The sequence below is a fragment of the Mirounga angustirostris genome, unplaced genomic scaffold, assembly GCF_029215605.1.
Source record: "Mirounga angustirostris isolate CCGP_5_RB_7025 unplaced genomic scaffold, mMirAng1.0.hap1 SCAF_3, whole genome shotgun sequence".
NCBI lineage: Eukaryota > Metazoa > Chordata > Mammalia > Carnivora > Phocidae > Mirounga > Mirounga angustirostris.
In genome coordinates, this window is record NW_026991711.1 from 161,749,622 (window position 1) to 161,773,522 (window position 23,901).

General features: G+C 37.8%; 1 protein-coding gene across 2 annotated transcripts in view; it reads right to left on the minus strand.

Moving 5' to 3' along the window:
• Positions 1–6,229: 6,229 nt before the first annotated feature.
• Positions 6,230–23,901, minus strand: part of TRAK2 (trafficking kinesin protein 2) — a 67,064-nt gene continuing 49,392 nt past the window's right edge. For both annotated transcript variants that reach the window (XM_045868215.3, XM_045868214.3), the window contains 7 exons: positions 22,535–22,672; positions 19,513–19,592; positions 19,009–19,212; positions 16,851–17,149; positions 15,276–15,524; positions 13,160–13,265; positions 6,230–10,191 (listed from right to left, as the gene is read on the minus strand). In XM_045868215.3, coding sequence (XP_045724171.1) covers positions 9,513–10,191; positions 13,160–13,265; positions 15,276–15,524; positions 16,851–17,149; positions 19,009–19,212; positions 19,513–19,592; positions 22,535–22,672 — 1,755 coding nt within the window. In that variant the 3' untranslated portion in view covers positions 6,230–9,512. The remainder of the gene's footprint in view (positions 10,192–13,159; positions 13,266–15,275; positions 15,525–16,850; positions 17,150–19,008; positions 19,213–19,512; positions 19,593–22,534; positions 22,673–23,901) is intronic.

Here is a 23,901-nt window from a genome sequence, read left to right on the forward strand (position 1 = left end):
TACAGCCATCACTTGAATGAAAATGGCTTAAATAAAAAAGGTTCATTAGTTTCATGAAATACAAAGTCTGGAAGTAGTGCTACCAGATTGATGCAGACTCAGCAATGTCATTGGAGAATTGGTTTTTTTCCATATTTCTCTCATGCCCATCTCAGGGTGTCAACTGAGGGGAGCCTTGTGGTTACACTCTGGCTGCCCCAACTCCAAGCACCACCGGCAGACTAGATGAAGACCAACTTCAAAAACTAAAGGGGAGGCAAAAAAGTCACAAAGAGAACAATGAATAGATTTGACTAATCCAGTTAAATCCATCTCTCTCTAGAGATTGGATATTACTTGGAGTCTGTGAAATTTTATATCTAAATGCTTTCTCATGATTTATAAAAAGCAGGATTTGGGTCTTATGGGGAGAGTGGCTAACAGCAAAGATACAAAGGAAGCAGGCACAGAAGGAGGTCACTTGACTTGGCCAAGGCTTGGCACTAATTACCACTACTTTAGGATTTTTCTTTCCTCCTTTCCTCTATTTAGACATGAGTACAACTTTGTCAGATCCAAAACGGCAGAGGGGAAGGAAAGGAAGGCTTTTAGGGGCTAAGTGTCAACGGCTCTTTGATTGAATTTAGGGAAACTTTGGATTGTGCAAAAGGCTCTTTCCAAAGACCCAGAAAGGGGACTGATGCTACTCACATTGTCAGTAACGTTCCCCAAAGCTATGTGCCTTAGTATTTGGAATGGAGGTGGGAGAGGCCAGAATACCAACAGTATAAGAGAGTAGAGGTTGAGTAAGTAAATGAGAGAAACTGTGACTTAATCCAATTATATCAACAAAATAAGCTTGCACATTGGATTGGGAAATGGGCACCACCTTGTGGGATGCTGTGGCCCTCAGGAAGTGCCAAGTGTGATCAGCCAGTTGAGTATTCAGAAGCTTTCCATTTGGGTAAGCCTTCTATGGCTCTCTGAGAATACTTCCGGTGTGGAAAAGACAGTGTTCTTTCAGGGAGCTTATCATTATCTCCAAGTTGCTCGGTTTCCTTTGATTGCTTCTCGTCTTTGAAGATCTCACTTTAGGGTGCTCTGCTAAGTGACTGATTCAGCTGTTCCCAAATGGTCCCTCTCCAGGAAGCCACAGGAGTCATACAAATGCCTACAGGCACTTGATCTGGGGCTCAGCACTGGAACGGCAGGACCCATTACCCTAAACATCTGTTGTTCTCATCAGTAACCCCATTCAGGATCCAGGGGAATGCCTCTCCTCACCTCTTACCCTTTATCTTCAAAACAAAAGATGACTATGTCAAAATGCTATGAAGGTATTTGTCTTTCTCTGTCTGCCTTATTTCACTTAGCATAATACCCTCGAGGTCCATCCATATTGTCCCAGATGGCAAGATTTCATTCTTTTTTTTTATCGTTGAGTAATTTTTCATTGCACATACCCACATCTTCTTTCTCCTTTCATCTGTGGATGGACACTTGGGTTGCTTCCATATCTTGGCTCTTGTAAGCAAAGCTGCAGTAAACATAGGGGTGCATGTATCTTTCCAAATTAGTGTTTTCATTTTTGGGGGGTAAATACCCAGTAGTAGAATTACTGGATCATATGGCATTTCTATTTTTAATTTGTTGAGGAACCTCTATACTGTTTTCCACAGTGGTTGCACCAATTTACATTCCAACCCACAGGACATGAGGGTTCCTTTTACACCCCATCCTTGCCAACACTTATTTCTTCTCTTTTTGATAATAGCCATTCTGACAAGTGGGAGGTGATATTTCATTGTGATTTTGATTTGCATTTCCCTAATGATTAGTGATGCTGAGAATCTTTTCAGAGAAAGACAAATACAATATGATTTCACTTAAATGTGGGATCCAAAAAACGAAACTTACAAAAACAGAAACAGACTCATAAATACAGAGAACAAACTCGTGGTTGCCAGAGGGGTGGAGATGGGGTATGGGCGAAATAGAGGAGGGGGATCAAGAAGTACAAACTTCCAGTAATAAAAGAAATAAGTCACAGGGATATAAAGTACAGCATAGGAAAGATAGCCAATAATATTGTGATAACCTTGTATGGTGACCACACTTCTGGTGAGCGCTGTGTAATGTATAGAATTGTTGAATCACTGTGTTGTAGACCTGAGACTACCATAGCATTGTGGGTCAGCTATAGTTCAAGAATACAATTTTTTCCTTAAATGCTAGGAAGTTTTCTGGGTTGTGCTGCTAAGGTCAGAGACAGACACTGCTCTGGAATTCAGGAGGAATGAGGGCAGCAGCAGCGAGGAGAGAGGAAAGGTAACTTGTCAAAAGTTCTCAGTATGGATGCATCAACTCCCGCATAATGAAACACTGTTTTCCAGTGGTGCCGAGCATCCATTTTTCGCTTCTTTTAACATTTTCATTTTTCTATTTAAAGACTTTTATTTATTTGGTGGAGAGAGAGGGAGCTTGTGTGCGCGCGCCCGCGAGGGGGAGGAGGGGCAGAGGGAATGTCAAGTGGCATCTCAAGCAGACTCTCAGCTGGGCTTGATCTCACCACTCTGAGATCACGACCTGAGTGGAAATCGTGAGTCAGACACTTAATCTACTGAGCTACCCAGGCGCCCCCTAATGTTTTAATTTGTAATTCCACAGGTACTTATATAATGGAGTGGTACTTGCAAGACCTGCATTTTGTGGCTGAAGAATACTTTGCAATATGAATTCTGATTACCTTAAAATTTATATATATGTATGTATAGGCCTAGATGGAACATGTATGAAGCAATGCGCTACTTCTTCACATTATTGTATGGAACTGTGTGTATCTAGAGAGTCCCTTGAAAGGTGGTGAAATAGCTTTTTAAGTGGTAGTGGATTACACAAAATTAAAATATTTTGTAAAGTTTTCTGGCCCTTTGTTGTAATGTTTAAATATAATGTGAAAATCTTGCCTTTAACTAACTTAGTGATTTTGCTAGAAGGCAAGAAAAAGAAATGTTATGGAACACTTTTTAAATTATTTGACTTTTCTGTATTTTTCGCTAATATCTCACATCTTTGGTGTGTTTTACTCTCATTTTCTTAGAATAAAACTCTTCATGCCTGCCAGCCAGCAGCTGTATTTTGTCATCTTTACCAAACCTGCACAGCAACATTTGTTCATTTGAAAATTCTATGGCATTTAGGTACTTATTTTATAAACACCAATGAAAAACAAAACTTGTTACTAGCATAAATCAAACTTAATATAGTAAAAACAGAGATGTAAGTCAACAGAATGCCCTCAAATATTGCCCTCATCAGAAGGTTTTGGGACTTAAACACATCTACTGCTGCTCTTTATTTGTGAAAGAAAACACAATTAAAGATGCTGGGAATATCACTAAATCACTAAATTTTGTATCCAAATCAAGACTAATTCATTTGAAAAACAAGTCCAATTTTAACAAATTTGGCCTAATTATTTACATAAGTTCGACAAGAATAGTGATTGACCATAGAGATCCTTTAAAATTTGCTTTACTGGAACTTTTCACAAGGAATCTGCAGGCTGAACTTTTAATAGACTCTTGAGGCGAGAAGCCAAACCAAATGTTTGCCATCAGACATGCCTGCAATACCTGTAGATTTGGGCAAATTGCTCTTCTTGAGGTTCCCCCCACCCCAAATCCTGAGGTTCCTGCACCTCCCAGGAAGTGATATTCTTTACTCACCTGGCAAGGCTGCTGGGAATTCTGTAAGCAAGGTACCAGACCAACATTTCCAAGGGGCTCTATTGGTTCCATAAAGTCAACCTTAATTCCTTACAGATGTCTGGTTATATCTGAGTCTATGCATGTCTCTCTCAAATATGACATTCCAGTCAAAACCTTGGTAATATAACCAATGTTTCCAATGGTGTCTTGTTACAAGAAGAATAGATTCTCACTGGACTTATGCAAATAATTATAATTGCCATTGAACAAAGAATACTCATTGAGAGTTTCTGAATTTCAGAGGGTTCAGGTACTATTTGTTTCAATCTTAGTTCATCCTGACCACACATAAAATTCTTTTCTAGAGCTTTCCCTTCACAGACCTACAACTTTCTTTTGTATTCAGATTTTGTCCTAAGTCTTTTCTCTCCACATAAGTAGTCTCATTTTGGGACAAAATTACCTTCTTTTTCCCTCAACAAAAATGTATTCTCATTCCTGACACCTTTTTACACGTCTCCTACTTTCTCACATACGGAGTTGCTTTCCTTATCATTTCCATCAGTCTTAATTACATATAGCAAAATTTTAACTCTTAGAACCTTAGTCTCCAGTGAAAACTAAGTAGTAACCAATTGTGAACTATTACACCAAAATTCTTTAGATTGGCAAATTTATGAATTCATTTCATAATTTTTGGGGACATGCAGTTTTCAAAGTATAATCTTTCAATAAGGCACAAAGCATGTTTTCCAACAGACCCAAGTATTTTTAGTTTCTCTGCAGTAAGAAGTCAAAAGCAGAGAGACCTACATCATTAACCAATGCTTTAGGAGTTTATCTTATTTGGAAATGACTTAGCTATCCAATGAATTCAATCCAACTTACCATTTAACTTAGCAAAACCTCAAAGTTTCAGGTTTGATAGCTATCTGCAGGATCAGATGGCCATGAAACCTAGCAAAACACATTTTACAGTTTTTGCAGAGGTCAGGATTTGGAGACAATGACATGAAGGCTCGCACGTGTGGGACTCCCAACCATTTGGAGGAATTCTGGCAAAAGAGGTCAAGCTGGAAAATAATAAGAAACGGTTCCGTGGAGGGGCCATACCTCTTGATCTGGGAGTTTGTACTAAGGCCAGGAAACATTACATAAAAAAAATGAGACATTTTTCACAGGCCTTGGGCATCACATTTGTTTCATTTTTTAAGAATACAGCCCAAGGGTGAGTCCAAAGGAAAAGAGGGAATTTGTCCCACAGTGGGAAAGACTAGCTGCTGATTCCCAAAGGGGCATCCCACCAAAGGCAATCAATGGAGCTCCTGACTAGTGGTTGCAATTTCAGTCAGGGCATTCCACTGACCTGAAAAAGGACTGAACCTTATATGGAATGACTGACTCTACTGGGGCATCCTACCAAGGGGAGGGTTGCAGCAAATGGCAATAGAAATCCCTGCTGGGACATCCTCTGCAACAGGGAAAGCTGGACACCAGGTGGCCAGACCGGGTTGGAAAAAGGAGCGGAAAGGATGCGCCACTCAGATGCATAGGAATGTGTTTTGCCTATAGATGAAGATGGCAGCTGGATCCATGGGAACAAAGGAAAAGGGGAGGGAGGGAGTTCCAAAAGAAGCACAATGGGAATGGAGACCTTAAAGGAGATGGAGTGGGAGAGGAAGGGAAAGGGATCCTTTGCCGTCACAGGCACCAGCAGTCCAACCTGTTCACCTTCAGACCTTTAGACCACATCAGGGAGTTGCCCTGGCCAGAGATCTTCAGTTGTCTGAGGAGTACTAGGGTTAGGGCGCCAAGGGGCTGAAAAGAGGAGAGGGAGGGAAGAGTCCCTCTGAAGGGCAAGAGGGAAAAATCCCTCACCCTTTCGGGCAAGGGCGGTCTGGTGGGTTCCCCCTGGGGCTTTGGATCCTCAGTTTCCCAAGGACTACTAGAGTAGGTCCACTGAGGGAAAGTTCCAAGAAATTCCTGGAGAATCTGGGAAGAGTCCCAGGCCAGCAGAGTTCCCCATACGGGACACCAAGTATGGGGTGCTCCAGTTGGGTAGGGGCCAGCGGTGTGGGTGGTAAAAGAATTCACCCAAGGCAGAACAAAAGAGATAGAAGTTTATTGACTACACCACAAGGGAGTAGCAGGCAGGACACCAAAGGGGAGACTGTCTGCCGAAAACAGTTTCTAAATAGCTAAGAGCATCAACAGTAAATTGTGGAGTTTAGGAAAAAAATTGCTTCACATTTTCTCAGTCTTCCCAAATTAAAGATCTGCAATGACTTTTTGCGGGTGTTATTTTGCTAAGGAAACAATATGGCAATATAGACACTCCATCCCCTCTGTTTTGAAAAATATATCTCAGAAAATACAGTAAGATCTGTTTAATACTTATGACTACTGTTGGTTTGTTTTGTATTCGTTTGGCAAAGAGAGGTTGTTTTCTCTACCAAAACCAACATAATGGAAAGGAAAGACTCAATGCAGGATAATCTGTGAGAAGAAGTGGGACAAAAACACAGAAAGACAAATAAAAATTTAAGAAGATACTCATGTTTATTAACTGATTTACATTTGACAAAGCAAAGGTAGGTGCACAAAGAGCTGTTTGACAAAGTCAAGCCCTAGATATCCAACAACAGTATTTCCCTGGTGGCCCCAGAGGGCACTGAACCACCACCCCTCGGCAGCTGTGCTCTGCAATGCAGCCACCCGGGTGTAGACACTGCGGTGTTACACTTGGAGTACAGGCCTGTGGGCATCTGACATCAAACGAGTGGACCATTAAACACTTGAGAGCTCTCGTTCCAGATGTCTAAAGTCAATGTGAGTAACCAACAAGTACTAATTATGTACTAGAATGGTCAGAACAAAAGAACAGACTTTGAATACTGTATAAAATACACCTTTTCTAGAGAATAAGCTCTAGTCATGAGCTGTCTCTTTATTTCCTCCCTTTGCCAAAGTCTGTTCATTCATGTCAAGTCAAGGACATAAAGTATAAAATCTTTAAAAAAACTACTCTAACGATGGTCATTAAGTTCTCCCTAAGACCCAAGCCTAAGGCTATTTACATAAGATTTGGGATCATCATAATTCAGGAAAACTTTTCATTCTGAGCTCAAAAAGGTATCCCTCCTATAGATAGTAGGATACTCAGAAATACCTGAGGTATAATCACTGAGAACCTTCCTGAAGGAGAAAAAAAAGATTAGAGTTTCCTATAGTGGCATAAAAGTACATACACAGTTGATACTGAAAAACTAAAATGTGACAGGACTAAAGTATAACAGATACGCTGAAGAGAAACTTCCTACAAGGCTCCAGGTCTTCTTACTATACTTTGCACAGCTTTGTTATAATAGAGATTCTCAGGCTGTACCAAAAATGATTTTAGGTGGAATCTTAAAAACAGCAAACCCCAATTTCAAACAGATTCATTTCTAGAGACAAGCATGTGCCAATATACAATCATCATGTTTCCGGCAGAACAGTAACATCAGTCCAATTTTCAAAAACTTAATTTTGGGTCTCTTTTAATTAGATGTGTTTATTTGGCTGTGAATATGCATGCCCTCACCCTGCCTCCAGAATGATCATTTTAGCATCAGTTATAAAAAAAAGTATGCTAATTATACAGAATACTCCGAAATCTAGCTTAGTTTTACAGCTATTTATATAAGATACACAAATCTGATAATTTAACACTTTGTACTACTCTCTGGCCCTACATTTTCCTACTTCCTGATGTTTCTTGGACACTGGCAACAGGAAGACTACTTTCTTAGAGAATAAATAAAAAGCTTTAAGAATTGGCTAAAATAAGCACCCCAGAGTCACTTTAGGAAGTAGAAACTCAAATACTATTTTTTTAAAAAAGCGAATTGGAATATTCCGGAAATTTAAACATCTTTAAACAAGGAATTCTTCTGGTTAGTGCCTACCACATTCAGGGACACTTACATTCACTTATGGACCCGCTGGAATCCTTTCTGAACATGTTATGACCTCAGCATGACTGACAGAAGGGGAGAGGACACTTTCACTTTTTGTTTTTAAGAAATTTAGAAAAGTTTTATTAAGCTTCTAAAAAGCATGGTAAACTCACACATTCTTACTACTGCATGCAGGTTGGTTCTTCTACCCTTTTGAGCACATAGCTTCTTCAGGTAGGAGAGGCACCTCAAGAGGGGAAAGGAAGGACCCTCTTCAGGCATGAGAATAGGTGCATCAATGGGAACCAAAGGAGCAAAACTCTCATCAAGAATTCTTCAGAAAACTGCCTTTCAGTTAAGTCAGAAGAAATGAGCAAAACATTTGCAAATTAAGCTCCAAAAAGATCAATCAATATGCCTTCCATTTTCAAAAACAAAATAATTAGCCCCCTCCCTCATTTCTTCTCCATCATGCCTTTCATATAATGGTATTTTTTTCTGAACTGTAGAGAAAGCCATGTCATCTGATGAACAGACCTTGATCAGCAACACTCAGAGAAACAGATCTGTTTCTTCCCAATTCACAGCCTTGCGTCACACTGCTGAATGCTGAAACCTAATCCATGAGTAAACTTTGCCATTTCACAGAATTTGTAAAGAAAAAAAAAAAAAAAAAGGAATCCCAGGAAAAAAAGCAAAAGCTTTGACTTTCCCATTAAAAATGTTCATTCTCGAATTCTACAGATATCAAGAAAAAGACAGATGTGTTTTAATTTTACATTTAAAAAAACCACAGTCTCAAAGCAAGTACCTGGGTTTTACTTTAGCTTATAATAATTTAATATGCCTGAGAATTTTTGTGCAAATACATCTCCTCTTCACTGAAAAATATGCATAGCACTTTGGAAAAAGTTTAGTTGCAAGTAACTTTCCTTACAAAAAACATACAGACATAAATACATAACATTCCCTAATTCCTATTGATTGCACTTCTGGTTTAACCCCTTCCAGCCTCCAAGGAAATTTGAAAGACATGTAATTGTGTTCACATGCCTTGGCCACTGTCCTTATCTAAAGGAAATATTCTGAAAACAAGTTTCCTTGGTTCCAACTTACCCATATTTTCCTTCTTAAGTAAATCCTTCCTACCCCCCAATTCATATTGGTTTTTTGGAGGTATTGTATAAAGATACAAATTTAAAAATGAACTTTTATTAATCACAAATACAAAAGGAATGTGGGTGGTGTTTGGGCTCCCAGTGGCTCAACGGCTTGAAAACAGAAAGCAAAAGGGAGTTTCCACTACTCTGATTTTATGAAAAAGATAAAATTCCTTGCTTGCTATTGCTGTGTACATACCACTGGATGGATATGTAATTTAAGCGGACCGAAACAGGGTAAAACATAAAAGCCTCAGTAACAGATGGGGCTTAGCCCGGCAACCCTGCAGTTCAGCTTTTCATAGGCAATGATCAAAGCTGCTCCCTTTCTCTTCCCATCTCCTAAGCTGGGTTCTTGCTGCTTTTGCTTACTAGAAGTAAATGTGCTAGCAAGTTCAGTATAACTGGTCTATTTTGATATTACTGAATTTATTGTCCAGTCACTTTTTATTCTCAAGATAGGAACATCCAACTGAAGTATATTAAACTTTTCTTCCTTTTCTGCTCCAAACACTCATGACCCATTCATTTATACTTTCAATTTATTAGACCTCATTCATTAGGGCCTCGTCCCAATTCTGTTTCCATTGTTCCATTTTCCCCTTTCCACATTCACAACCCATCTGCAACATTCCTTGTCTCTCAGTCAGACCAGACTACATGTATCAGTGCAAATCTATCCTTCATGTGCTAATTTGTTTAAGAGGTCAGTTAACTGCTGAACTTCAGTCTTCCTTCAGGATATCCATTTTCGGTGAAGTTGTGCAAACTGGGGTGCCCAAGCTACCCACCATGACTGGAAGACTCTGATTCCTCCTCAATCCACTCAATAAATTGCTACCTGAATTTAAATAAACAGCAGAGTCTGGTCTTTGAAGACCAATTTCTGCCTCTTGGCTTCTTCCATTTTCCTGTGCATCAGGGGTCTTGATCACTCTGGCTATCCCCAGTCTCTTCAGCCTGTCCACTAAGTTCATCTTCAACTGGCCAACATCAGGAGGGTTCCGGGTAGGTCTCAAACCATACATCTCCTGGAGGAATGTTTCAGCTGGTCGGGAGGCCAAAAAATTTTCGGAGAGATGAACTCGAGGCTCAAAGGGCAAAGGAGAAGGGCAAGGTGAGTGAGATGGTGAATTTGGTGGTGTAGAAGGAATAGCCAGGGCTTTAGGGATAGGCTGGAGGAGGGGGCTCTCTGAAACTGGGCTGTGATACACTTTAGCAGAAATGCCCCGCTCTTGCAGAAGTTTGGCCAAGCTCATGGTGCTACTGAAGGTTATAGTGGAATCTCGTCGGTTGGTAACAGATTCGCCAATGCTGAGTCTATAGGACATAGCAGGAGAATTCACCACTGTGTTTGATGAACTGTTACCACTACTTCCACAGGATAACGAAGGGAACCCAGAGCTTTGGGGGGGAAAAAAAAAAAGAAAGAAAGAAAGAGCAGGAGAGAGTGTTTAAAAATAAAAAGTAATTTCCAAGTCAGCATTTACATTAGTTATCCGTAGTAAATATAGAACAACTGGCTATACATCAGTAACTGTACTCTTTGGAAAGATTTGAGCAATAAGAATTTTGATGTTACTTCAGTGACTGGTTAATTATTTGTAATTTATAACTAAGTCACTAACTCATTGAAACATACTTCTTCTCAAAGGATATGAGAAAGTTTACTCTCAGATAATTTTATTCTTAAATTATAACTCAAAATATGTGTCTTTGGGAATATGAATAAGTTTTATGACAGAAATCAAAGAAAATAAAATATTACAGAAAGTAACCAGAAATTTTTATTTTTATATATTCATTCCATAAAGTGAAATACACCAGAAACAATAATCCATGAGTAAATAATTCTCCAACTTTTTTAGACCATACAATCTTTTATATTAAACCTAAGATGTTCTTCTAAGGAGAAATTGTTTTCTTTTTAATCTTTCAATTTTATATTACTAAAAACTCATAAAAGTTGAAATTGTTAAAATTTCTATTTTCAAAAATGTTAATTCCAAACAATAGTAGTATAAGGATACCCATGAAACAAATTTTTCTTAACCTTGACTTCAAACATGTGTTTCTGGGAAGATAAAAATAATTAAAAGGGGCGCCTAAGTGGCTCAGTTGTTAAGCGTCTGCCTTCAGCTCAGGTCATGATCTCAGGGTCCTGGGATCGAGCCCCGCATCGGGTTCCCTGCTCAGCGGAAAGCCTGCTTCTTCCTCTCCCACTCTCCCTACTTATGTTCCCTCTCTCGCTGTCTCTCTATGTCAAATAAATAAAATCTTAAAAAAAAAATAATTAAAAGCTTTGACAACTATTATTCTATGTTTTGTTAGAAACAAACAAACAAACAAAAAAACGCTAAGAAATCATGTACTTAGGGAAATGGTGATAGAGCAGAGAAGGGATATCCTTAGCCAATTTCCCTCCCTTGAGCAAATGTTACCAGTATTTAATAGATAAACTTTCACTTTAACACAAAATACTCAGTATATCAAGATAACAAAATTTTTAATGATTATGAACAAAGTTATTATTAGAACTAATAATTCAATAATAAATAAACTTTCTAAAGCACCAACTGGTATGAAAAAAACAAACAAGTTTGACTCTGTGGTTAAACAAATCCAACTAAGAACCTCTAATTTGATGTAGTCTATAGACTATACTCCCAGTTTCCCACCTCCCTGTTCCTACTTTACTGTAGAACTGACTGTCCTTTCCCAAACTGTATACTTCATATGGTATCAACTTGTATTGAGAGTCCTCTCAAGGACCAATTTTATAAAACTTATTGTCTTGTTGACATAAGAACAATGTGGAAAAATTGCAGCTATGCCTGTTCATTACAGACTTTACTAAGATCTTTATTGGGTGAAACCCAATGCTTCCCTAAATAAATGATTTGCTCTTACACATACGTTGTGAATCATAATCTTATTTCCTTCCACACTGGCAGCTAGAAAGTTAAGACTCAAATACATGGTTCACAGTAGCAAGTATATAAGACTTTATGTTATAATTTGTATACTAGTTTTATTCTTCTATCCATTTTATATCCTTACTCTTCCTTCCTCTACGCTTCATTTTTCTTCACTACTCCTAGTTAACATTATCACAATGTTGTACGTACCTTTGAAAACCACCTTAGATTCTTTTGGGAATCGGTAGGACAGAAATAGCAGCAATATGGCTTAATAAGATCCCTCAACTAGGTGTTAGAATATGCATGTTGTAGCCTGTATAGTAAATAATTTGGCTTTGCCCAGAGGGTTCTGGCCTTTGCCCTCAGCTTCTGGGAGGTAATCTATGCCGTGTCTGATACATGTGTCTTTGTTTGGGATGAAGGCTGGCCATACTAGATCACGGGGTGAGCTGGCCACACCCAATAGTTTTAGGGTGGGAGTTAGCCATGCCAGAGAGAACAACCATGTGATTTAGGGTGGGGGCTTTAGGTCAGTGGACCTGGAGGTGAGCTCAACTATGTGGGCAATCGATCAATCAATTAATCATGACTATGCACTGAAACCTCAATAAAAAATCTGGATACTGAGGCTTGCATGAGCTTTCCTAGTTGGTAACACTCTGCATGTACTGTCACACATTGATGTTAGGAAAGCAATGAATCCTAAGGACAAGGAAAACTTTTCACATGGAACTCTCCCAGACTTTGACCTATGTTTCTTTCTTTGACTAATTTTAACCTGTATCCATTCCCTGTAATAAACAGCAACCATGAGCCTAATGGCTTTCAGTGAGTTCTGTGAATCTTTCTAGCAAATTATCACACCAGAGAGTGGTTTTGGGAACATCCTGAACTTGCAGAACTTGCAAGTGGGACACCTGGGTGGTTCTGCTGGTTAAGCACCTGCTTTTGGCTCTGGTCATGATCTCAGGGTCCTGGGATCGAGCCCCGCATTGGGCTCCTTGCTCAGCGGGGAGCCTGCTGCTCCCCCTGCCTGTGCATTCTCTCTTTCTCTCTGACAAATAAATAAATAAAATCTTAAAAAAAAAAACACAAAAAAACAAGTGAGGACAGTCTTGTATTGAGGACTGATCCCTCAAATCTTGCAGTTAGCTTACTCTGAGTATAGTTGCAGCTGGGTCATTTGCTACCTCTCTGCCTTTGGACCAGTTACCTAAACTGTCTATGCCTCAGTTTTTCACTTACACAATACATACTCACTTGCCCTGCCAACTTCAAAGAGTTATAATGATCAAAGGAGAAGATACAATGTGAAAATATCCTAAAGACAAATGATCACAGAACATTAATTAAAATTCTGGGAGTTAAAATGAAAGTAATTTTAAAAATAAATTCATGAAAACATAGTTAAGGAAATAAGTTTTAGGCCTCACATTGCCCAGACCCCTTACCTGGGGGTAACCTGAGTGATATCAGAAGGATGCAATATCCTACAGGTGGTGAAGGTGAATGTCGAGTTTGTGCATGACAGACACTTGCCTGGGTTTGAGGTTGCAACTAAAGTAGAGATTTTAATGGAATCAAACAAAATTGAAAGATTAGGTTAATAATGTAAAACATTCATCACTATTTATTAATTAAGCATTAGTAAAGGGCCTTTTGTACAAAAATCACCAAATTTGGAAATGAAATATACATAAATATTGTGTTAGTATGAACTGGCTGGTATATAGCTGAATCCTTCAATACTTTAAAACTGTAATCCAAAAGGATTAAAAATAGGTTAGAAATAAGAGAAAAACATATTCTGAAAATCTCCCCTCCCCCCTGGCCTGCCCCCAACAAGATCTAGTCATTCAGTCTTTCTAGCCAAACTATCTACTTCAACAGTTCTCAAAGTGTGGTTTGCAGACCTTGTGGGAATCCACAGGTCACAGGTCAAAACTACATTCATAGCAATGCTAAGATGTTATTTGCCTTTCTGACTGGGTTGGCGTTTGCACTATCGGAGCAAAAGCAATGCTGAGCAAAACTGCTGACTCCTTAGCACAAATCAAGGCAACGGCACCCAGCTATACAAGCTATGCTAATATTCTTCACTGCTGCCCACCGGCAATAGTAAAAAAAAAAAGCCAGATTCCTGACCACAAAAAAAACCCCACAAAAAAACAAGTGAGGACAGTCTTGTTAATTTTAGCCTGTTTCAAGATTGAATATTTGTGGGAAATTTAAAACGTGCCTTATGGGGTTTTGTTTTGTTTTGTTTTTGGTCTTTCACATTCAGGATCACAAACTTTGCACCACTGGCAGCAGCTTAATATTATAATGTGTGACTACCTTAATATTCTGTGTGACTAAGTGGGAAGTGGGCACTAAGCACTCCGCTGCATACCAAGATACAATGGTTATCTAAAGGAAAAGCATATGGGCAGTTGAGTTGAAATTTTTTCAAGGAACACCATTTTTTACTTGAAAGAACAACTAACTTCATTTATTCAGACTTGGCTATCTGGCAGAAATTTTCTTGGAAATGAAGGTAGTGAGCCTATTTCTTCAACAAAAACAGCTTACAGGACTGCTGTCAGTGACAAAATTTTACCTTCAAGTGAAAATGAGAGTTTTGGAGAACTCATATCCACCTTTGCGAGCTTTAAAGCTTCCTAATACTAAAAAGATTTATCTGATGAGATACATGGTGATATTAATGTAATTTTAATATATTATATAATGAAATATGTTAACATTTGGAAGATCTGCATAACTCAGTGAACCAATATTTTCCAAATGACCAGTGCATGATGGGTAAAAGATGCATTCAAAGTGTAGGAAAGATCAACAGATTTTGTAACTAAGTATGAAAAGTTCACTGATAGGTTTTTGGATTCCATATTGCTTTTATAAAGCTTAAAGAAACTACCACTCACCAAGTTTTGGTGTAATATCAAAGAATTATCCACAAATACCTGAAGAGGCTATTAAAATACTCTCTCCTTTTACAACTATACCTCTGTGTACGCCTGCATTTTCTTCATACTCTTTAAACAAAGCAACATACTATAACAGACCGAATGTAGAAGCTGTATGAAAATCCAGCCATCTTCTTTTAAGCCATAAATTAGAGACTTGTAAAATTGTAAAACAAAACTATTCTTCTCACTACTTAAATAGCTATTTTTCATAAAACATATTATTTGTGTTAACATGTAATTATTATTTTTAAATGAGTTAATAAATATTTTGATTATTTCTCAGTTTTGATTTCTAATATGGTAAATATCAATAGATAAAACCCACAAAGACAAGCTGTCTGGAATTCTCAATGATTTTTAAGGGTATAAAGAAATCCTGAGCCCAAAAGGCTTATGAACCACTGACTGAATTGATCTTTCTCTTACACAGGCTGGCTAAGAGGTGGGAAGAATGAGAAAAGCCACTGTCATTATAGATCTTTCTTTTCTTCAAGACTGAGTGCATTCGAGTTAGATTTAAGTGGAGGTGGTCAAGTGGCCATCCTGTAAGTCAGAATGCAGAATTACTGGACCACACCCCACCAAGCACTGTGCTTACCTGTAACTGGACCACTAGCTGAAGTAATGGCTGGAAGGAAGATTCCTGTTACTGGCTTGGATACTGAAGGTTTCTGTTCCACTTGAAAAGTGATACCTTCCTCTTCATCCTCTTCCAAATCTGAGAGGTGATAGATGGCATCATTGGGCAACTGGGTAAAGCCTTTAGTGATGACACCTGGTCGTGGGTCAAGAATGGTTCCTAAATTTGGTTGAGCAAGCTGCTGCCAGTGGTGCAAAGTTTGTGATCCTGAATGTGAAAGACCAAAAACAGAACAAAACAAAACCCCATAAGGCACGTTTTAAATTTCCCACAAATATTCAATCTTGAAACAGAGGCTAAAATTATATGTGTAAAAAAGTAAGGATAATAATAAAACTACTTATTTAGTCTTAATATTTTGGTAAAATTTATATAAAGTTCTCTGGAAGACTGACAAGATGCTAAAGGTATGAGCAATAATCTTTCTGTTTCAAAGTAAAGTTTAAAAAGACATTTAAAACAGCAGTGAAAAAGCCAAGACAACACCCTTAGTGGGAACTAGGATGCTGAGGCAGTGAGGAGAAGGAAGACATGCACCGTGGAGGTGGGGCTGTATTTCCCCAGGTGACAAAAATCAAAACTTCCTTACTTACGAACTTCGAAGTGAAAAGCCAGGCTTCTAGATTGAAAGACACCTGAATTTCAGTGTTTTGTTTTATTTTTTTGTGTTCTTCCCCACCCTGCTCATGACTCTCCATTCCCCAGGCTCTCCAGGGAGAGTACAAAAGTGAAGGAGATGCTAAAAGGAGGATATATCCCCGTGGTTCCGGCCTAAGAACCCTGGTGAATGACCATCCAAGCGCCTGCTCCTGCAATGTCTAATTATGTCACTATAGACATTTCACCCTAGAGTGGGCAACTCTGACAAATAACTGCACTGATCATTAATGAATGAAACTAACTTATAGCATCCCTGAGTTTGAAGGGTCCTTATAGATGACCTACTCAAAATTTTGTCTAATGCAGATTCCTTTATGATAATAATAGAATCATTTGAAGGTAATCAATATTCCCTAAAACAAATTTATTTTGAATTCAAGTTCTATCCTCAGAGGGAACAGAAACTGAAAGGAAATTATCAAAACAGGAAAAAAAAACAAAAACAAAAACCACCAACCCAGACACACATATCTCTAAGTAAATGACACTTCCTGGGTAAAGGACTCTTTTTTGAAAAGGAAGGTAGAGATGACGTATTACATCTATATTATTTTTATTTATTTATCATATCCCATTTATTTTACCATAAAAACTGCTGTCAATGGTATATCTTAGCTAAGGACAAGAAAGGATGTTCCTCCTCCCTCACATTTATATGAAAAAAATTCTGATGGCTGATGACTTGGAGAAAGCAGATCTCTTCATTCTTTTTCCACAAAGTAAGTACCATAATGGACTGTCCCACAAATGTAGTTTAGGGGTAATAAAGGTATCTCCTGCACATAGTCCTCTTATAATTACAATACAAAGTTCAATTCCAGGAAAGGAAAGGCTAATAAGCAACGTGGCTTAAGAATGGCCCTTATTTATTACCTTCAAGGGGCTTGACAATCTGTAATTTTTCAGGCATAAAACCTCGAAGGCAACTGGCACTGCTGAGGTCTGTGATCTCCGACTGGTCAGTGCAGAGAGAGGCAAGGCTCTCCGCGGGGGTGCCACAGCCACTAACCCCTTCTTTCTGGTCAGCCAGAACCTGGATCTTCCGCTCCCATTCTTCAGCAAAGAATTGCTTCTCACTTAAGTAGTTCTGTCGCCGCAGACTAAGGCGATGCAGTGCTGTAGCCAAATCACTATCTCCAGAGGGTCCTGGTTGACCCACCTTCTGAACGTTCCTGTGGGAAAATCACTCACTGACTAGATCTGTAAAGGTGATAAGCACAATCTAGACTTCTCTTTTCTACAATGGTGAATGTTCAAGAGACTGATCTTAAAATCATAGTGTTTTTTTCCTTAGATATTAAGAATACAGAAATAATAATAAACCAAAATCACTAATATATCATTTTTTACAGATCATTTCAAGCAACTTCAGACAAGCAAAAATATACTTATTTTATGTTTACTAACTTTTCTATTTCATTTAATTTTTATATTGAAGTATAATTAACATACAATGTTATATTAGTTTCAGGTATATAATATACTGATTTGACAATTGTAAATATTACTCAATGCTCACCATGATAAGTGTAGTCACTTAATTTATGAAACTACAGATATGACTATCTATAAAGTTAGTTTAGGTAGCCAGAAAAGTAAACTTTATCATATTGCATTGAATCTAAATACCACTGATTACAAGAGGTGCTATTATTTTATTTTATGCACTACTCAGAGAGAAAAAAATGCTACCCATTAAACTATGATATGCCATTAATAATTTCAAAAATATTAAAATGTGAAAAAATTTGCTTTGGGCCATTGAATCCTCTTTGAATATTGTAGAACATTTAAAAAAACCCCAAGATTTGTAAATACTACATCCTCATAGTTCTGTGAACACATTTGTTCAGTTTTGAGTATTTTTGAAATTAGAGGTTTCTTACAATTGATATCAAAAGAAAGAGTAGCAAGCCAAGCTGTAGTTGCTCCTGGCTACTAGATGTGAATTCACAAAGATGTTTGTTGATCTTCTCCTAAGTTAATTGTGTACAATGACATAGTATTGACACATAAAGCTACTGTAGCTACAAACTGAAAGACAAAAGAAAACCCAGGGTGATGGATCTTTTTCTTTCTTGGTTTCTTCCTTTTTTTTGGCAACACAAATATTTTTATTTTTGAACCAAACAAATTGCATCCATGGACCAAACCTGTAGTTTACAGAAATGTGACCAATACCCTCCTACGAAGTGACCATGGGCAAGTTACAAAACGATTTAAGCCTCACTTCCCTCAACTATAAATTGAAAAGATATAGTACCTACCCTACAGGGTTGTTGTTGACAGGATTAATTAACTAAGACTTAAGCTCCTAGTCCACAATTAGCGTTCACTAATGGTAAGAATACTACCCCATCTACTACTGATAACAGCTAATGCTTACTGGGTATTTGGTATGTTCTAGGATAGATTTCTGCATTAGGAAAGATTTCTCTCAGATGCCAAACATCTACCTTTCAAAAGTCTTCTGCCGACTTTCCAGGGATTCTATTTAACTCTAGTTATATATATGTAATTCAGTAAGATGAATTAATGAAAACTAGAAAAAAATCTAAGTTTAAACAAATAGGAAGTTAAGAGCAAGCTACTTTTCCTCCATAGGTATTCAAGCTTATCATTTATCCTAAAGGCACCAAAACAGTTGAGATTATGAGCATGGGTTATAAGAAAGTGTCATCTAATGCTATGCACAATGACTGAACAGAGTCAAACAAATCTGACTTAGAACATGAAGATTTAGACTCAAACTTTGCCATACTAAAGAAGAAAGTAGTAAAGAATTTTATAGTTCAATGCAAGTTCCACTTTGAATATACTTAATTAAATGTAGCCTTCTCACTCTAAAAACTTTTATGAAGTCAATGATCTGTCTTACAAATAATGCTATAGGGCATTGTTACTGAATGAAAACTGACAGTTCCAGAACCTCCTTGGAATAGCACAGAACAATGCTGGAATATAGGTATGTGAATCTGGTATGTCAATGCCATAAAATTATAGAATCAGTGCCATGATCTATGTTTCTTACTCTGAAACCTCTTCTGAGTTGCTCTGCTGACTCAGGAGTGTTTTGTCCTCTGTTTGTTGTAAACCAGACTCAAAAGGTTTTGCTGTCATGATGACACTTGAACGGTTGGACCCTGGAATGGGTAGCAGAGCTGGGAATGGGTTGGAGCGGCCCCGCGTGTCATTGGCAACTTTAACAGTATCAAATACCCGTTTTTGTTGGGCTCTGTCAAAAGAGAAGCATTCATTATTGCCACTGCCTACACTGGAGTGCTTTAGAAGAGACATGTATATGCAATTCATTAAAAATAAAGCCACCTTGACTAGCCTCTAAACTTTAGGAGAAATTATTAGAAAATAAACTTCAGAACAAGAGAGTACTCTTACAAATGTGAGCACCATGAAAAAAACACTGAATACTAAGCAGATTTGCAACTGAATCTCAAAATACCTATCACTTAGGACTGTGGCTTCCTTTTAATTCCATCCTAATGCTTGGGTAATAACACATGTGATCTGTACTTACTTTTGCTTAAAGAGAGATGATTCCTCATCCAAACTCAACTTTTTACGCATGGTCCCCTCAATCTCAGCTGCCAGAGATTCCTAAGAAAAAGAGTTTGAGATTCCTATAATGATTATGTAAGAAGCCTGTTAGGAGAAATGAATTATCCTTAAATTAATTAACAGAGTCTCCAGAATCCAATACTTTTGGTGTTGGAATAAAACACAAGAAAATAGTCACAGGCCAAAACGCAAGGAAAAAAGAGACATTTTGGAAATATAACTTTTAACAAGAACCAACTTCTTTTTCATGATTTATTTTTACAGGAGAACAGTGGAAAAAACCAACATGATAAATAGAAAATATTACATATGGAGACACAAAAAACAAAAGGTCTGAAAGGCTATAAACCAAGATGCCAATAATGATTCTCTGGAGGTCAGGATTTGATGGTCTTTCACAATTTCTTTTTGTTTTGTTTAATTTCTAACTTTTCTATAATAAACATGTATAGCTTTTATAATGTAGAAAAATCATTAAAGGAAAAATAAGCAAGTTTCCCCTTTCCCTGGTCAGAGATGAGGATTCAACTAGCATGGCTGCCATGCTCAGTGAAGCTGAGCTGACAATGACTAGAACTGGAGATACTGGTGTGAACATACATACATAAATACATGTACGTATATACATATATAAATACATATATATGTATATGTATGAGCACAAATATGGATGGAAACACAGATATTGATGTGTTTGAGTGGGTGTATGTATGAACGCACATATATTTCCTAGCTCTATCTGCTGAGAGGGCCTCGATGTAATGATGCTCTAGTGGCAATGGATATACAGGACTCAGATCTTGAATTCTAAGTATCATTCCTCATTAAAACTAACCAGACCTCCCTGGAGAAATGGCTGATTCCAGGACTGGGACAGGAAAAGGCAAAATGAGTTTTAAGGAGATCCCACTGGCCATATCTGGAACAATTTAAGTATCATAATCAAAAATAGTAATAATAGGGGCGCCTGGGTGGCTCAGTCGGTTAAGCGGCTGCCTTCGGCTCAGGTCATGATCTCAGGGTCCTGGGAGCGAGCCCCACATTGGGCTCCCTGCTCGGCGGAGAGCCTGCTTCTCCCTCTCCCTCTGTCTGCTGCTCTGCCTACTTGTGCTCTCTCTCTCTCTCTGTTAAATAAATAAAAATCTTAAAAAAAAAAAAAAATTAAAAAAAAATAGTAATAATAGATTATAATCCACTCACTAAAATAGGAGTCTAAGAGTCCATACGGACATAACTAAATGAACAAATGAATAAATAAATGAGGCAGAAATGGGGCACCTTGGTGGCTCAGTTGGTTGAGCATCTGACTCTTGATTTCGGCTCAGGTCATGATCTCAGGGTTGTGAGATCGAGCCCTGTGTTGGGCTCCATGCTGGGTGTGTAGTCTGCTTAAGATTCTATGCCTCCCCGACCCAATAAATGAATGAATGAATGAATGAACGAATGAATGACACAGAAAGGCTCTGACAAAAGAATGTCAATTAATAAATGTCAAAAAAATGATGGAATTAGAAAATCACCATTTGACAATCATCATAGTAATGACTGAGTCAGATATGAACTATCACTGCATGTTAAAACTAGTGGATAAATATTTGCTGAGAAAAACAGGGTAATTAAATAGTCTCAAAGTATAGTATTTTCCCACAAAGAGTAACTTTGACCACTTGGCTAAGGTAGCATCTACCAATTTTCATCATTGTAAAGTTAATTTATAACATTAATTTGATTAACTATCAATTAGCACTGATTAACTTTAGAGTGGGAAAAGTTGGCAGATACTACGTTAACCTAGTGGTCAAAATTAATTAACATCATCAGTAATGAGATAAATAGACAATGTGAGCCTCCTATTACAGTGTACCGAGAAGAACATGGCATTGTTTCTGCCAAAAATACATTGCCTGAATTTAATCATGAGGAAATATCAGATAAACCCAAACTGAGGACACTCTACAAAGGTCATGAAAGGCAAGCAGAGATAGAAGAACTATTCCAGTTGAAACAAGCAAATACAACATATCTTTCAAAGGACATTGTTGAGATCACTGGCAAAATTTAAATGGGCTCTGTGGATGAGATGGTAGTATTGTATATCAATGACAATTTCCTGACTTGGATGGTTGTAGTGTGGTTACATAGGAGAGTGTCCTTATTTTTAGTAGATACACAGTTAATCGAGTGTATCTGAAACTTACTGTGAAATGGTCCAGAAAAAAAATAAGAGAACGATACGGCAAATATAGTAAAATGTTAAAAACTGAGGAATCTAGATGAAGGATATATGAGAGTTTTTGTACTTTTGTTGCAATGTTAGTCTCAGTTTAAAATTATTTCAAAATAAAAAGTTAAAAAACAAAAATCCTGCTCCCATATTCTTCAAAAAAATCTATTATAATTTATAGTTTGTTTTTTAAAAAACTTCACAGTATTGCTTATAACTATTTATGAACTAGATTGTTAAAATAATTCTTTGAACCAATATTACAAATTTTGGCATAAACTCATAAGTTTTCATTAATTTAATACTATATATTGATGAATTAAACAAACATGAATCCTGCCCTCATGGCACTTACACTCTAACTGAAATTAAATATACCAAGAAACTCAAGATCTGTTGAAACGAAGTTTTAGATGTTCAAAATCCTATGTGAATAAGTAGCATGTAGCCTAGGGTAAGGATGACACAAATTTAAGTAGCTCTATGGTACACAGACCTAAACCTAATTTCCTTAGGGTTCATCTCATATATTACAATAAACCTGGAAGGTTGTCTGTTAGAAGAAAGGCTGTAATAAATAAGAGTATTAAGATAGATGTAAATATGTAAATCAATATATGAATTCCAGAAACAAGGACAAACCACCTTATCTCTTCTCAAGATACTTTATACCACCAGAAACCATATCACTCTCAGAACAATCTAATCTTAAGCAAGTTTTCTTAAACAAGTAATATATTTCCCAGGAAAAACTCACCCCAGAAAAAGCTCCATATGACTGTGAGAAGTAAAGATGAGCAGCAGGGCCAGACCTACTTCGAAGTTCCTTTATTTCTTCTTGGGATTCATGTAACATTCCCAGACATTCCATATTCCTGTCTTGTAACTCATGCAGCTGAAAAAAAGGATGATAATTAGTGTACTTCATCACATTCTCAACATGACAATGGGGAAAATAAACCTCATTTGGATTAAGTATTAATTTTTTTTTTTAAAGATTTATTTATTTATTTGAGAGAGCGAGAATGAGAGAGAGAGTACATGAGAGGGGGTAGGGTTAGAGGGAGAAGCAGGCTCCTTGCTGAGCAGGGAGCCCGATGTGGGACTCGATCCAGGGACTCCAGGATCATGACCTGAGCCGAAGGCAGTCGCTTAACCAACTGAGCCACCCAGGCGCCCTGGATAAGTATTAATTTTATCCAGAGGGCTAGATAACTTTATGAATATAATTTCAATAGAAAAGCTCTAAAACAAACTAAGCAAGGAGAGTATATGTGTGTGTGTGTGTATATATTTCAAGTCACCAGAATTAGGGATGTTTTGGCTATCATAAACATGATTTCCTAAAAATATGAAATGTAGCTGAAATAACCATAACTGTTAATTCAATATTTAATGTTTCATATCCTTAAAATAAACTTATAGAGGGGGCCACCTGGGTGGCTCAGTCAGTTAAGCGTCTGCTTTTGACTCAGGTCAGGATCTGGGGGTCCTGGGATTAAGCCCCACGTTGGGCTCCCTGCTCAGCAGGGAGTCTGCTTCTCCCATTCCCCCTGCCCCCTGCCCCTCCCCCTGCTCGTGCTCCCTCTCTCTCTCAAATAAATAAAATCTTAACAAAAAACTTATAGAGGAATAATAATAGCTATGGGTCAAGTTAGGTTTAGCATAATGTTAGATGTGCATATTTTTAAATGTCACTCTGAAGTCTGTAAATGACAAGATCAAGTCTACAAAGTACTATATATGTTGCCAGGGTCCTCAATCATCCCAAACAAGTAGTTTCTCCTCCCTTGTTTCAGAATCTTCTTTATAGTTAGGTACGCAAGCATGGTAAAAGAGTATATAATTTTCAGAGTACATTCTTTTTTTAAAGATTTTATTTTATTTATTTATTTGAGAGAGAGAGGGAGCACAAGCATTGGGGAGGGTCAGAGGCAGAGGGAGAAGCAGACTCCCCGCTGAGCAGGGAGCCTTATGTGGGGCTGGATCCCAGGACCCTGGAATCATGACCTGAGCCAAAGGCAGACGCTCAACTGACTGAACCACCCAGGCACCCTTTTCAGAGTACATTTTAACTTCAAAAATTTCTTCAAGTGCGGTATGTGGACTGGATCATGCAGATTC